The sequence below is a fragment of the Sminthopsis crassicaudata genome, chromosome 5 (assembly GCF_048593235.1).
Source record: "Sminthopsis crassicaudata isolate SCR6 chromosome 5, ASM4859323v1, whole genome shotgun sequence".
NCBI classification, from domain to species: domain Eukaryota; kingdom Metazoa; phylum Chordata; class Mammalia; order Dasyuromorphia; family Dasyuridae; genus Sminthopsis; species Sminthopsis crassicaudata.
Genome location: NC_133621.1, coordinates 190,869,202 through 190,885,825, shown reverse-complemented (window position 1 = coordinate 190,885,825; position 16,624 = coordinate 190,869,202). Strand labels below are relative to the sequence as shown.

Here is a 16,624-nt window from a genome sequence, read left to right as displayed (position 1 = left end):
TTTTTCCCTTGAGCACTTCTGGGTAACTCAACTGCTGTTTTCTTTGTAGCTATTCCTTATAGTATCAAATTGAGAAAAAAAACATGAGCAGTCTTCTCTCTCTTCCAACTTCTTTTTTAAATTTGAAGTTTTTTAAATGAAATTTCCAAGTTATTTGACAATTACATTTTAAATTGGTCTTCATTAGATTTATAAAATCTGATCAGAACATCAATCCTCTTTTAAACTGGTCAAGAAATCCAAATCCTATTCTCAGATATCAAATTTCTAGCCAGATTGCTCCCCAAATAAAATTTTATTTTCTGTATCCTTTGCATTCAGTAGGTAAGAGAGAGTGGAATAACACTGTGATTTCATTCTCTTGCCTAAAACTTCATAATCATTGTCAATACTTTTTTAGGTTCATTCTGGCAGTATCATTGTGCCCATACCAATCATAAAAGTGGGTAGTTGTCACCTGGTTTTAATAAATCTCAGGAAATTCTTTGTTATGTCTTAGATACATAATACTACCTGAAGACATTCTAATGAAGACATTATTAACAGATCAAAGAATAGCTGCCTCATTATCTCTTAGGGAATCACCAAGTACTACTTTTCTTAGATTATTTTTCTGCCTCTGATTGAATAATCTCAACTGATGGCTTCTAGAGTTCATTATTTTAATCTTTGATGTTCTGCCAGCTACTTTAGAGAGTCCAATTCCCTCTTTTCAAGATGACCCTCAAATCTGTTTTTCAACTCTTAATTTTATAGCTGTCCTTTCTCTTTCTCTTGTATTAACACTTTCACTCAAAATCCTAAAAAAAAAAAAAAAATAAAATCACATCCCTCTTTTATCTCAGATCCCTCCTTCCTATTAAAACCTCATTTTAATTTCCTATAGGAACAATCCATTGCTATTTATTTATTTATTTATTTATTTTGAGGCTGGGGTTAAGTGACTTGCCCAGGGTCACACAGCTAGGAAGTGTTAAGTGTCTGAGACCAGATTTGACCTCGGGTCCTCCTGAATTCAGGGCTAGTGCTCTATCCACTGCGCCACCTAGCTGCCCCCCATTGTTATTTTTTAAAGACAGTCAATCATCTCCTCTTAACTTTATAATCTCACAACTTCTTTTCCTTACTATAAGCACAGACTTTATAGTCATTTCTGCTTTTCTGGTTTGGACCAAATTCCTATTCACCCATTTGTCTATAAATTCACTCTGTAGTTTTTGCTTTGACCTTCATTTATACTATTTATCTTGTCTTATTCTGTAGCTATCATTTCTTGCTGTATCTTCCTCTTCCCATCCTATTCTCTGATCTCCTTAGTTGCCCTTCTTTCTTTTCATCTTTCAAACCCTATTATATAGGTTTAGAGATTATTCTCTATCAAATTTTCCTCAATCTCAGATTTCTCCAAATTTTTCTTTTCCAAATTCAACTTTATAACTCCAAATTTGGTTTGAATCCTTTCTTACCTCTTGTAGAATCAGGAAATAGAATAACATTTGCTATGGTTTTGATTGAATTTGATTATATTTAGCGTATTCTTGATTTGTTTTTGACTGTGTGTGTGTGTGTGTGTGTGTGTGTGTGTGTGTGTGTGTGTGTGTGTTTAACTATGTACTAACACGGAACAATTGGTTAGAAACTCCTGGTATAATACAATTACTATAGTCTTGTTAATTGAAAGAGATCACCAGATTCCATGTAAGTAGGTCAATTTTATGAATCACTGGTATTACATCAAGAATGGCATAGTAATTATTGGCATATATGTTTTCATTACTATTTGGGCCCGTGTAGTTCTTATTTCTTTTGTTCCATTTTATTATAAGGTGGAAAATAAACCAAGGTGGTAAAGTTTGAAGTTCAAATAATTCATGATTATAGAATATAGTTAGAAAAACAATATTTGGGATATTTCAACATGACTGATAACTCTCATACTAGATACTTCTACCTGTCTGAGTGGCTAATGAGGGTTATGACTCATTTATGGTGATGTAGGTGGCATAGAAATATTTAGCTAATTCAGTAGGAAGGCAAATTTTAAACATCATTAGACTTAAAAATGGGGAGTTCATGGTTTAGGGTGGGAACCCCCATACTACCTGAAATCCTTCAGTATATAATAACTTCAACAACTATATATGTCTTTTTTGAGCAAAGGTCCAATAACTGAATCTTGCCAGCCCTTTTATCTGTCTCAAAGATAGAATTTTGACAGAAAATATCATCTTCTGTGCAAAAGAACATAATAGCTTGACAGAAATGTTTTCATGGAACAAGGTCAGGGATTTTCATTTTTATTGTTTTTTTCTAGAACAAGTATTATTATTTCTAGAATAGTGATGTCAAACTCAAATAGAAACCTATTGATGTGGGCCACATATTAACCACAAATTAAAAATATGTTTGCTGTATTACTTTTAATTTATTTTTCAATCATTTCTCACTTGCTTTTTAATGTGATTCCATTTGTATAAGGGAGTTTTGCTGACTACAAGGGGCTATAAGCTTGATATTTCTGCTCTAGAACACATTCCCCACAATATTTTTTGTTATGATATAGACCAAGTCTGTATTATACAATTATGTGTTCTTAAGGGAAGTGTTTCCCATACTTTTTATTTTCTGAGTTATATAATGTAGCCAAAATTTAGTTTATTTTTAATATTTATCGACATTTTCTATTTTTACTAAATGTGTTATACTATTCAAAATGGGTTATTTATTTGATAAACTCAGTCCCATACTGAGAAATTACAAAATGTATTGTATAATTTTCCTATAAATTTTAAGAATGAATTTATCAAATCTCATAAGACAATGACATCGAAGAAGATAAAGGCATGTCCTTGCTTAGACAAACTTATTGAATAGATAAATTGCAACTCTCCTAGGCCTTTCAAGAATTCTATAGATCTCTAGATCCTTAATAGAGAGTCTGGGAGGCAATTAACAATGTTAAATTGTTCTGAACCACAATCAACCAGAGATCAATTTGAAACCAGAATTCTTAGGAAGAATACATGGTTAAACTCCATAAGAAATATTTGCAAACAGTTTTGGTAGGGCAGGACTTTTATTAGAAAAATTCTCTCCCCCCCCCCAATAAATGCATGTGTAAAGATAAGGAATAGTGAATATCAGCACAAATCTCTACCGAATTTGCATTGCAAGAGAGGTCAAAAGTCATTTAGTCTAAGCCACATGTGAACAAAACTCCTAAAATATCCCTAACAAGTGGTCTTCCAGTCTTTTGTTGGGGGGGAGGGGTGGAGAAGGGAAAATATAAAGGTTCCAAAGGATGGTAATGAATAGGCCTTTTTTGATTGAGAACATCTTTAAAACACAAAATCCACAGTCCCCTTAAATGAGCAATGCTTCTATTTCCTATACCACATTCTCTAAGATCTATTTCATACCTTTTTTTTTCCCCAATAGAGGGTTTTTGATTTTTTCACACTGACCCTGAATCAGCTTTTCTTTCTTTTTCTTTTCTTTTTTTTTTTTAAAGCAAAGGTTGGTTCCTAGATATATATATATATTTAGAATCAAGAACCCTAATTCTTTTATATATATATATATATATATATATATATATATATATATATATATATTTATAATATTATCCCTTGTATTCATTTTTCCAAATTACCCCCCCTCCCTCTATTCCCTCCCCCCGATGACAGGCAATACCATACATTTTACATGTGTTACAATATAGTCTAGGTACAATACATGTGTGCGAATATCATTTTCTTGTTGCACAATAAACATTAGAATCCGAAGGTACATGCAACCTGGGCAGACAGATATTAGTGCTAACAATTTTCATTCCCCTCCCAGTGTTTCTTCTCTGAGTGTAGCTACCTCTGTCCATCATTGATCAACTGGAAGTGAGTTGGATCTTCTTTATGTTGAAGATTTCCACTTCCATCAGAATACATCCTCATACAGTATTGTTGTTGAAGTGTACAGTGATCTTCTGGTTCTGCTCATTTCACTCAGCATCAGTTGATTTAAGTCTCTCCAGGCCTCTCTGTATTCCTCCTGCTGGTCATTTCTTACCGAGCAATAATATTCCATAACCTTCATATACCACAATTTACCCAACCATTCTCCAACTGATGGACATCCATTCATCTTCCAGTTTCTAGCTACAACAAAAAGAGCTGCCACAAACATTTTGGCACATATATGTCTCTTTCCACTCTTTAGTATTTCTTTGGGATATAATCCCAGTAGTAGCGCTGCTGGGTCAAAGGGTATGCACAGTTTGATAACTTTTTGGGCATAATTCCAGATTGCTCTCCAGAATGGCTGGATTCTTTCACAACTCCACCAGCAATGTATTAGTGTCCCAATTTCCCCACATCCCCTCCAACATTTGTCATTATTTGTTCCTGTCATCTTAGCCAATCTGACAGGTGTGTAGTGGTATCTCAGAGTGGTCTTAATTTGCATTTCTCTGATCAGTAGTGATTTGGAACACTCTTTCATGTGAGTGGATATAGTTTCAATTTCTTCCTCTGAGAATTGTCTGTTCATATCCTTTGACCATTTATCAATTGGAGAATGGTTCGGTTTCTTATAAATTATGGTCAGTTCTCTATATATTTTGGAAATGAGACCTTTGTCAGAACCTTTGTTTTTAAAAATATTTTCCCAATTTGTTACTTCCCTTCTAATCTTGTTTGCATTAGTATTATTTGTACAGAAACTTTTTAGTTTGATGTAATCAAAATCTTCTATTTTGTGATCAATAATGATCTCTAGTTCTCCTCTGGTCATAAATTCCTTCCTCCTCCACAAGTCTGAGAGGTAGATTATCCTCTGTTCCTCTAATCTATTTATTATCTCCCTCTTTATGCCTAAATCATGGACCCATTTTGATCTTATCTTGGTATATGGTGTTAAGTGTGGATCCATATCTAATTTCTGCCATACTAATTTCCAGTTTTCCCAACAGTTTTTTCCGAATAATGAATTTTTATCCCTAATGTTGGAATCTTTGGGTTTGTCAAAGATTAGATTGCTATAGATGTACCCTTTTTTGTCCTTTGTATCTAATCTGTTCCACTGATCTACCGGTCTATTTCTTAGCCAATACCAAATGGTTTTGGTGACTGCTGCTATATAATATAGCTTTAGATCAGGTACACTTAGACCACCTTCCTCTGAGTTTTTTTTCATTAGTTCCCTTGCAATTCTTGACCTTTTATTCTTCCATATGAATTTTGTTGTTATTTTTTCTAGGTCATTAAAATAGTTTCTTGGGAGTCTGATTGGTATAGCACTAAATAAATAGATTAGTTTGGGGAGTATTGTCATCTTTATTATATTCGCTCGGCCTATCCAAGAGCACTGAATGTCTTTCCAATTATTTAAATCTGATTTTATTTTTGTGGCAAGTGTTTTGTAATTTTTCTCATATAATTCCTGACTTTTCTTTGGTAGATGGATTCCCAAATATTTTATACTCTCAACATTTGTTTGGAATGGAATTTCTCTTTGTATCTCTTGCTGTTGCATTTTGTTAGTGATATATAAAAATGCTGAGGATTTATGTGGATTTATTTTGTATCCTGCCACTTTGCTGAAATTTTGAATTATTTCTAGTAGCTTTTTAGCAGAGTCTTTGGGGAAGAACCCTAATTCTTTAAAAAAAAAAAAAAAACAAAAGCAAAAACAAAAAACAAGATCAAACCTAATCAACAAATAACCACAAAACCCAAACACCTTGATTTGATTTGTTTTCCATTTATATAGTGTAGCCTTCTGACTTTTGTGTTTATATAAAAACATTACTTATTTTTAGTAAAATAGTTATCGACTCCAACTTTGGTCCTTGGAGCTACTTAAGAATGTGTTTCCTTTGTTTTCAGTATTTTACTGTTATGAATTTTCGAGCTGTTTCCACAATAAACAGAGATTTGGTCTTCATGGGAAAAGAGATCTTCCATAGGAAAAATTGAAAACACCAAAACACAAAAATGGTAGAAAATAAACAAAATACTGTTGTTAGTGTTTTAAAAATCACCAGTCCCTCTCTGTTAGATGAGAGAGAATCCTAAAAAAACCACTTAATTTAATATTTAATTTAAATAATTTAATTATGTCCTTTGGTAGAAAAAGAAGAAAAACAATTTTTAAAAGCCCCAAATTTTTAAAGAAAAGCAGAATATATAATTAAAAGTATGTGATAGGAAAAAGTGTTTAAACTAATGACAGATGGGGAAAAAAAGAGAAAAAAACTATTTTCTTTAAGAAAAAATGTACATATTCAAAGAAATAGAGAATTGACAATGTGTCTTAATGATGATATTTAGAAGGCACCAAATGTTAGGATTTGGTCATGTGAAGAATTCACAATGGCCATTCTCTTTGGCAAGAGGTACATTTTTTTAGGAGAAGAGATTTCAGACAAAATGAATAGTAAATGTGAAATAGAATTGGAAAAACATAGTTAGCAACGAAAGGGATTTTTAAGAGTCACCAATGGAATAGACAAGTTCCCTAGTGGAACTCATAATTAACCAGGAGAAAGAGAACACCTCATGAGATTGGAGTATGACCTTAGATGGCAGGCTAAATGCATAGAGGAGTTTAGCACCCTAAAACAGTTAGTTAGCTATAATAAGGAGATAGACACCATAAGGCTTGAGGAAGAGGGAGGGGAATGACACCATGAGGCAGAGTGCCATGGCGAGCTATAAGCCCAAAAGAGATTCAACAAAGATGGCATGGCCATAGGAAGATTTATAGGAGAAATTAACCTCAGTGGTTTGACGTATCTTGGATTTCTGACTGGATGCAACAAGGTGGGGCTAACCAGGATCTCCACGGAGAGTAGGGCTATAAAATTGAACTGATCCCCGTTATTGACCTTCCGTGTTTGCCTTAGGGAATAATTTTTAGTATTTCAGGCTCTCTCTCTGCCAACCCCACTTAGTAATCTAGAATATCATTTATGTAGATTTCTGTGGTTTAGTTTATTTTTTATACAAAAAATTCAAAATACATAAACTTATTTCCACAATACTGGTGGACATAATTTTCCGCATTTCTTCCCCCACCTTTGTAACATCCCAGTCTCTGGGAAAAGGAAGAAGTTCAAAGCTTAGCTCACTGCCTATAGAACACAATTCCAAGTCCAAATCCCCTTATTCTTGAGTCCCAGACACTCTGGCTTCTCAGAGCATCCAAGATAGGATGCTGCCTTTAATACTAGTTCCAAGATTGTTACATAGCTTGCACTATCAGATCCGATGGGGATTGCAGCAGACACCTGAAATATAAAAGGACAAAGGAAATCAAAGAGAAATATCCCCAGACCCATTTCTCAGAACCAGAGTCAGAGAGGGAATAAAGGTCTCTCTCACCAATTCAGTTCATGGCTCTGAGTGAACTAGAATCGTCTCCCTCTGGATATATCAGAAGTGCGGCAGAAAGAGCTCTTAATACAGTGTTAGAAAAGTTTGAAATGCCAACAAATGTAGTAAGGAAACATGAAACGGATGACTAATACAAGCCAGAGATACAAAACTAAGTGGTCTAGGAGTATGAACACAAGGTTGTCTAATGGGGGTCCTAGAGGGGATGAAACATCTTCCAAATCATAGATTTCCCCTTCTTAATCAGGCTGGAAGTGCAGTGGCTATTTACAAGCTGGATCCTACTGCCGATTGACATAGAAGTTTTGATCTATAATGCTTTTCTGACCTGCCTCTCTTTAGACAGCTTTGTGATCCCTTGTTCCCAGGTGTTCACTATATTGATACAGAACATAGTACAAATAGACAGCTTTAGTCTTACTATAACCCAAAACTCTGGAGCGCAAATGATTCACACACCTCCATAAATACTGGGATAAGGGTTATTCATAACCGTGCCCCACCAAATTATCATTCCTAAATCACAGGTATGACTATAGTTTTGAGAACTCCCTGATTCCTATAGGAAACACACACACACACACACACACACACACACACACACACACACACGTAAGTTTTAGATTTCAGCAGATTGATAGTCATATGTGGCCAAGACAGAGATCATGATATCTGCCCCTTCATTTATAAATGGAATAACCTAGAAAGAGACCTAAAGCTTTGAGCAGCTCAGTTGCACATGTAAAGGGAAGAAGAGAAAATAAACTTTGCTCAGTGGCAAAGACCCAACCAGAATTTCAGAAATGTACAGGATGGTCACCATAAGTTCCCTTATTTGGGTCTGAAACAGACTGTGGAATAGGAGAGACTTAACATTTCCCATCCCTTGCCAGGAAGGCCAAAATCCTTATACCCATAGTCCTGAGGGAACAGAAATGGAAAAGCTTCTACCAACCATAGGCTGAGGACATTTTTGTCCTCTCAGAGTAAAATAATACGCCAGCAGAGGGAGCACGGTAGCTTCCAATTGAGCACAAGACTAGACTACTGTTGCTCAGTACAGAGTAAATTCAGGGAGTCCAAGGGATGGATCAGTGACCACTTAGAGATGCTCTAACTTGTAAGGAGATAGCCCAGAAGCTGAGTGACTTTCCTGGATTAGACCAACTACAGATTAGCTCTTAAACTTGAAGCAGCATGCTCTGTGAAGGAACCCTGAGAAGCCAACCACAAGGTATGCCCATTGAAGCTGAATAATCAGCTTCCCCTCCAGGGATTCGGCCTGCTGGTGGGAATGTGAGCTGGGAGTGGTAGTGTGCTGGAGCTAAGTTGGACACAATGTTATGCAATCTGGGTCTAGTCCACCTTTCCAAAGACTTCCTTTCATGGATTTTATTTCCAAGACAAACTAGCTTACTTTTTACTCTCTTAATTTCAAATTCTTTCTCTTAAAAGCTTATGAAGCAGGGAGTCATTTTGGTAGGTCTGGAGTCAGGAATACATGAGTTCAAATCCAGACTTAAATACTTATTAGTTATGTGTGATCCTGCACGAGTCACTTAATCTGTCTGACTCAGTTTCCTTCACTGTGAAATGGGGATATCGATAGCATCTATCTTAAAAGGTTGTAAGGATCAAATGGGATATCTGGGAATGACTTAACACATTGCATGGAACAGAGTAGGTGCTTAATAAAAGCCTTATTTCCTTTCTTTCCTCATTCCTAGAATGCATCACCCCCTCCCTTCTGTGTCCCAAGTTCTTTTATTGACTTCTTGAGCACATATACTCAGGGTGGTGTATTGAAAGAACAGAGAGTACTTATTATTAGCATTCCCTGGGCATGGAGAGACAGGGTATTTTGAGTTGAATTACAAGATATACTTTTTTCACTTCAAGTTAAACTAAGGCTCTATACTATACAATAACAAATCAGAGTTAATTACTGGGAAGGGAAAAACCCTTTCTCTGGTTTCCTCACCACACAATGGAAACTACCTAATACCCCTAAAGTTAGTAAGGGGGTGAATTCCTGGCTTAGTATCTATTACACCACCCAAGGGACAATCTTACCATAAGTGAAAGTCTGTGGCTTGGGAGTGAAGAGAGTTCTAGGCAATTAAATCTGGAGTTGTGGCAATGACACTTAGATCAGACAGTTAATATGCTCTGGACTCACTGGAAGCAAGTGACAAGAGGTGTTTTGTTTCTTGTCCTGGATAAGGCTTGTGTTGGCCAGGTCATGGTTTGTCTAGAGACATTGGTCAATACTGTAGCACCAGCTTAATCCATCACAAAAATTGGTGGGGAGTTGGACCTGGTAAGGCCTGGCTGCTTGAGGGGATTTTTCTTTAAACTAGGAAGTTTGGATTTTGAATGTGACATTCTTGGGATTTTTTATTTTTTATTTTTTTTTGCAGTTCCTTGCAGAGGGTGAATGGGGGATTATTTTTTTATTTTTACTTTGTCCTCTTGTTCTAATAGATTTGGGCATTTAAAAATATAATTTCTTGAAATAGAGTACTCAGGCATTTTGTTTTTATCATGATTTTCAGGCTGCTTGATGATTCTTAAATTTTCTCTTTTGACCTGTTTTCTAGGTTGTTGTGGTTTTTTTTTTTTTTTAACATACAGCTTTCTTCTTGGTGGTGGTTATTCTTTTTCTCTTCTTTTCTTTCTCTTCTTCCTCCTCTTCTTCTCCTTCTCTTTCTCCTCCTCCTCCTCCTCCTTCTTCTCCTCCTCCTTTTCTTTTGATTTTGTTCTAACTTTTCTTGTTATCTCATAAAATTACGTTCTGTTTGGTCTATTCTAATTATAGCTGGCTTTTTGTGAAGTTCTGAGATTACAAAATTGATTTATTATAGTTTCTTTATTTCTTAGTCTTGGTACAAACTTGCAGGATTTTGCTTGAGTAGGCATATAGGAGCTTGAAGGCACTCATTTTGGTAGGAAATTCCCATTATTATAAACACCTCCTGGCAAGTTTATTGGGTTATTTAATATTTGGCAAAGAGTTAGCTAAATGCATGTCAGGCTGCCGTGACTAATATCTAGTTATCAAAACTTACAAAAAGACATTAATATATTTAGCTCACATTCTTTAAAGTGCTTGAGTAAATATGTTCACTCCACATTCAGGATGGTAGTACACCTGTGATCAATACTCCCTCCCATGACATTAGTCCATAGAAGCATTAGCTTTCTTCAAGGTTCATGTTGAACATTGCCTCCTCCTACAGAAAGCCTTTTCTGATGTCACTAATTATAAAATATCAATATTGGTCCAACTGTGTCAAATTGGTACTGTACTCAATAAACTCCAAAGACTCCCCCTATTTCTATTAGGATTAAATGTGAAACTCCCTCTATTATTTAAAGCCATTCTCAATTTAGACAATTCCTAATTTTTTTTGATATTTTAAGAGATATTTTTAAACTTAAAAAAAACCTTTTGGTGGCAGCTAGGTGGCGCAGTGGATAGAGCACCAGCCTTGAATTCAGGAGGACCCGAGTTCAAATCTGATCTCAGACACTTAACACTTCCTAGCTGTGTGACCCTGGGCAAGTCACTTAACCCCAGCCTCAAAAAAAAAAAAACAAAAACAAAACAAAACAAAAAAAAAACCCTTTCCAATTTTCTTACACTACTCTCTACATTGACTCTGAAGTCCACCCATATTGACCTATTTGCCATTTTAAATTTTTCATCATCTATGCGATGATTTAATAATACTAGCTAATGTTTATTTGGTGCTTACTATGTGCCAGGTGCTGTGCTAAGCTCTTTACAATTATTATCTTATTTGCTCTTTATAATAACCTTGGGAAGTTGGTGCTATTATGACCCCCACTTTACAGATAAGGAAACGAGGCAAACAAGTTCAGTTACTTACCCAGGGTCACACAGCTAGTCAATGTCTGAGGCTGTATTTGAACTAGTGTCTTCTTTGGTCCCAGGCCGAGTACTCTGTACATTATGGCAGCATCTAGCTTCCTTTATACTTGCTGTCTCCTGTGTCTTGACTTCTCTTCCTCTCTGTCTCTTAAAATTCCTGGTTTTCTTCAGGACTCAGCTCAAAAGTCAATCTCTGACCTGTCTTGGGGGGGCTGTCTTGATTTCCCTCCCCTCATTCCCCCCTATAAAGTGTTTTCTATCAACTGTAATTGTGTTGTCTCCTTGTATTAGAATGAACTTCTGGAGGGCTTCTTCTTTGAACTCCCAGTGCTTAGCACAATGCCTAGTACACAGTAAGTGCTTAATAAATGCTTAGAGTTAGACTGATAAAATTATATTGCATTTTTTTCACTTAAATACATTCCCTAGAATTTAAGGGCGGTAATTGTTTTGTCCCAGAGGAATTTTTTGTTTTTGTCTTTGTATCTGTAGCATCTGGCACAGCCCCTGTATACTTAGTGCTCTAAATGAACTTATGAAATGAATATCCTAAGTGTAACCCAATATCTTATCCCCTAATTTCATTGCTCCTCCAAATATCTCTTCACTGTCAACTGACCCTAGCTATCCCACAGGGCTGTCTTGAGCCTTATTCTCTTTTCCCTCTATACTATTTCATTTGGTGATCTCTCTGCTGATGATTCTCAAATCTACTTACCCAGTCCTGACCTCTCTGCTGACCTCCAGTCTAGAGTCTCCAATTGCCTATTAGACATCTTAAAATCCATCTTAAATTCAACTTGTCCAGAATTAAATTCATTATTTTTCCTCTTCAAAATGTTCCTCCTTTCTAAACTTCCTTATTACATCAAGGGCACTACCATTCTGCCAGTCTCCTAAGACTCTCAATCTGATCATCTTAAGAGTACTCGTTATCACTTGACTCCCAACCCCCATCCCCATATCCAATCTGTTGCTAAGGCTAGTTGATTTTGCAAATTCTCTCAAATCCATCCCCTGTCTCCTCCGATGCTATCTCCACCCTAGTTCAGAGCTTCAACAACTCATACTTGGATTCTGACAATAGCCTACTGGTTGGTCAGCTTGCAGCCTCACTGAAATCTTTCCTCCATTCAATTATTTTCCTAAAAGTCAGGTCTGCACATGTCATACCTGGCTTCTCAATAAACTCTGTTTAGCAGCTCCCTATCCCCTTCAGGATTAAATATAAAATCCTCTATTTGATATTCACAATCCTTCATAATTTAGCCCTTCCCACCTTTTCAGTCTTCTCATATCTTAAACTTCTACCTCCTTGGCTTCCTTGCTGTTCCTGGAACTAGATACTTTATCAATTCCAGACTTTTTTTTATCGACTGTCCTCCATGATTGGAATGTTCTCCCTCCTCATCTAGGCCTGACTTTCTTAGTTTCTTTCAAGTCCCAGCAAAATTTTCACCTTTTACAGGAAGCATTTTTCCAATATCCCTTATTCAATGTCTTTCTTTTCTCGATGATTTCCGATTTATTCTGTATGTAATTGTTTGCATGTTGTCTTCCCCCATTAGGTTGTGAGCTCCTTAAGAGTAGAATCTGTCTTTTGCTTTTCTTTATATTCTCAGAACTTAGTACAATACCCATGTAGTACATAGCATATAATTTAAATCTAGGCACACTGGCTTATTTGCCATTTTTTACTTTTCATCATCTCTGATGATCTAATAATACTAGCTAATGTTTATTTGGTGCCAGGTGCTGTGCTAAGTTCTTTACAATTATTATCTTATTTGATCCTTATAATAACCCTGGGAGGGTGCTATTATGATTCCCATTTTATAGATGAGGAAACTGAGGTATGAATGCTACCCAAGGGATGGACTACAGAAGAGGAACTGAAAAACCTGAATTAGACCCTCAAGTAGAGCATCGTCTGGTGGGCAGATCAGGTATCTCCTTCCTACCTAAGAACACCTTCATTGCCCAACACCACATCATCCATATGTGGAAACATCCGTTACAGCAAATGGAGAAGTTTTGAATGCTGTGGGTAAGTTCACTTACCTTGGCTGTATTCCAGGGATGTCCACATTGATAATGAGATTAACATATGAATTGCCAGAGCTAGCTCAGTATTTGGGAGACTCTGAAGGAAAGTATGGGAGAGGAGAGGTATGATATTGCCTATCAAACTGAAAGTCTACAGAGCCATTGTGCTGATGTAATGTTGTACGCCTGTGCAACCTGGACAGTATACCAGAGCTATTTTAATTATCTTAGGAAGCTGAAGATCACCTGGCAGAATAAGATACCAGACGCCAAGGTCCTTTGTTGGACTAAGCTGCTAAATATTCAGTTCTACTGCAGAGAGCGAGCACAGCTCCATTGTTTGAATGCTAAATGTGCACTTGCCAAAAAGAGGATTTTATGGAGAACTCACACAGGGCAAGCACTCACAAGGTGATCAGAAAAAGCAATGCAAAGACACCTCAAGGTCTCTTTTAAGAATTCTCTTCAAGAATGAAAGACAACCTCCAACCAACTAACCAACCAACCAACCAACATAATAGGAGGGACACAGTAGGACCTCAATAAAATCTTATGGACTGATTATTTCTTTTTGTAATATTAGCCATCATGTGGAACCCTTTGGTTGTATTGTAAGTGATGCCTTTCTTAAGTTTGTAGAGGGATAATTATTACTGCCTAACTAGGAAGGGGTGAGATACCTGATTTGCCCACCAGATGATGCTCTACTTGAGGTCTAATTCAGCTTTTTCAGTTCCTCTTCTGTGGTCCATCCTTTGGGTAGTTTAGGAGTTCCAAAGAAGCTGCAGCATTCATGTAAATCCACCAGAGGGTGCTCTGCTTAAAAATGTCTAGAATATTAATCAAGGGCTTAGCCTAGGCCTGAAAAATAACATGAATTAATCCCTTCACAGCCTATTTAAATTTAATTTGGGAATAAATGGGAATATTATTCAAAATATTTGAATTTTCCAGGCAAAGTTTGAAACTTGTACTTTTACGTATTATTATTCACCACAGACTTTGAGACTTTAGCTATTACCAGGAGTAGCCAAGTAAGGATTCCTTGAATCCCCTTTGAATCTCTTTAGCCAGTTATTAAGATTAACTGGGTTTAAAAGATTAACAGAGCCAAATTTTTTTTCTGGCATTGATGAAGACTCCTTAACAAAGTCAAAATTTGCCTTACCCTCCAACTCTTTTTGGCTCATTAATGCCACATTAGGGATGAGTGATGCCCCAAGATAAACTTGGGGATGAATTTTAAGATGGAGAACAGAGAGAGACAGATGAAGGAAACTGGGAGGGACACTGAGAGAGGGTTTACATAGAAGGCAGATTTAGATCCCTAGAGGGAAGTTCATACACGTCTCCTCTAGAGAAACTTAGAGCTAAACTGAGAGAAAACCAAGGGGTCCAGTAGTGCAATGAGAAACTACTGGGCTATGTCACTTGGAGACTCTTGTTTTGATGGCCTATGTGTTAGTGTGGGAGATTATCCTTTGAATGTGAAAGACTAGACAAGAATCAATTTCTATTATTCTCATGGGAACAGACCCTTCCTCCACATGAATCTAGTTCCTGTAAATCCCAAAGTTTTGGTTCTGGTTCATTGATATGTATTTGATTTGTTTAACCACAAAATAAGTGGCTGTGTGCCACACAGATAATAATCTCCTAGCATCACACAACATGAATTTATAAGGTACAATGTTAAAAAGTGTTCCTTGTTCACGATTGTGTTGCACCCTGGATAGTTGTCTATTTTCCTGTTCCTAGTCTCACTTTTGAATGGGAGACTAGGAGAGTGAAAGAGAGGCACAAGCATGGTAAGAGGTCAGGCATCATTGTAAATTTGGCAGACCTAATAGGATTCCCTGGCTGCCCTGGTGATTTAAAAAAAATGAGCTGGCTTACCACAATATTTTGAGTAGTCATTTCATGTTTGCTGAGGAAATTGTTTTGGAATTTCCCTCAAAGTTGAGATAGTTTATATTTCTAGCCCACTGATTCACTAATTTATATCTACAGTGGCTTGTTAATAACTAAGGCATGTTAGAGTAACTCTCACTTATTGCTGATAAATGTGGTACTTCCTTGATGTGCCAAGGATTATGTATAGCTGGACCATACCTATCTTCTAGAACATTAAAACAATTGGCAGTTTCACAAACCCAATAGAAAAAGATTATTTGGATTTTGACCAGTCTTCTATGAATACAGAGAACTAACAGTATTTAGTCCAATAGGACTAAAGCACCTAATCTCTAATACTGTTAGCTTTCTAATAAAAAAGAACAAATTAAGTAAATAATCATGACATAGCACTTAAAAATTTGCTAAGTGCTTTACAAATATTATTTCATTTAATCTTCACAAATACCCCAGAGACATTATGCCTGTTTCATGATGAAGAAACTGAGGTACAGAAAGACAAAGTAAGATGTTCTCAGGGTCACATAGTTGAACAATCTTTAACAGAAACCAGTAAAATTAGTAAAAAAAAAATATATATATAAGGCAGGATAGGACTAAAAGCTTCCATTTTGGGGGCACAGTCTAGTGTAAATAACAATTATCCCTTCCATGTCATGACTTTCCACATCTTTGTTTCGATGTACCACAGGTCGGCATAATAACTGTAAATGGGACTTTGAAGGGATTTTTGCAGAAGTAACAGATGACAGGCATGTGAAAGCTAGCACATGATACAGAAAATCTTAGAAACTCAGAAATGCACAAAATACTGTACTTAACCCAAATTTTACAATAAGGTATTACAAATACCTAAAGAAAACAAATCCAGACTTTCTTATTATGAAGGGAGGGTAAAAAATTTTATATAGATTTTCCAGATGATGGGGCCACAGGACTATCTCTCTATGATTAGAAGGGATAACAATAATACTTAAATTCTAGTTTCAACTTTGCCTTTCATAGTGTAAATTCAGGTAAATTCTTTCATTTCTCAGAGATTATTTATCAGATACCCTCTGACATATGAGGGAATCTGTTAAAAATTGTCAAATGGTCCCATCCAATTTAGTTTATCTGTGTCCCTTTTTTAGACTACATCAAATTGATGAATAATTTCTTACCTAAGTTGTTTCCTACAGAAGAGCTGAGTGTTGTTAAAGTGTAGCAGAGTAGGATGCTGGTGTCAATTGAGTGATTGCAAAATACATGTAGCCACTGGTTATGTCTTTGTGGAATGATCCCCATATAGAGCTGTTCTTTCTCAAAAAGAGTTTTGGGACAGGGAATTGTCTTTCCTTTCCTGTCATCCTGAGTAAAGCAGTGAACATATAAGAAA

General features: G+C 36.2%; 1 protein-coding gene across 1 annotated transcript in view; it reads right to left on the bottom strand.

Moving 5' to 3' along the window:
- Positions 1 to 5,727: 5,727 nt before the first annotated feature.
- The window catches only part of GPR19 (G protein-coupled receptor 19), an 86,074-nt gene continuing 75,177 nt past the window's right edge, over positions 5,728 to 16,624 (bottom strand). The window contains exon 6 of the mRNA XM_074269148.1: positions 5,728 to 7,285. Within this exon, the coding sequence (XP_074125249.1) occupies positions 7,257 to 7,285 (29 nt within the window). The 3' untranslated portion in view covers positions 5,728 to 7,256. The remainder of the gene's footprint in view (positions 7,286 to 16,624) is intronic.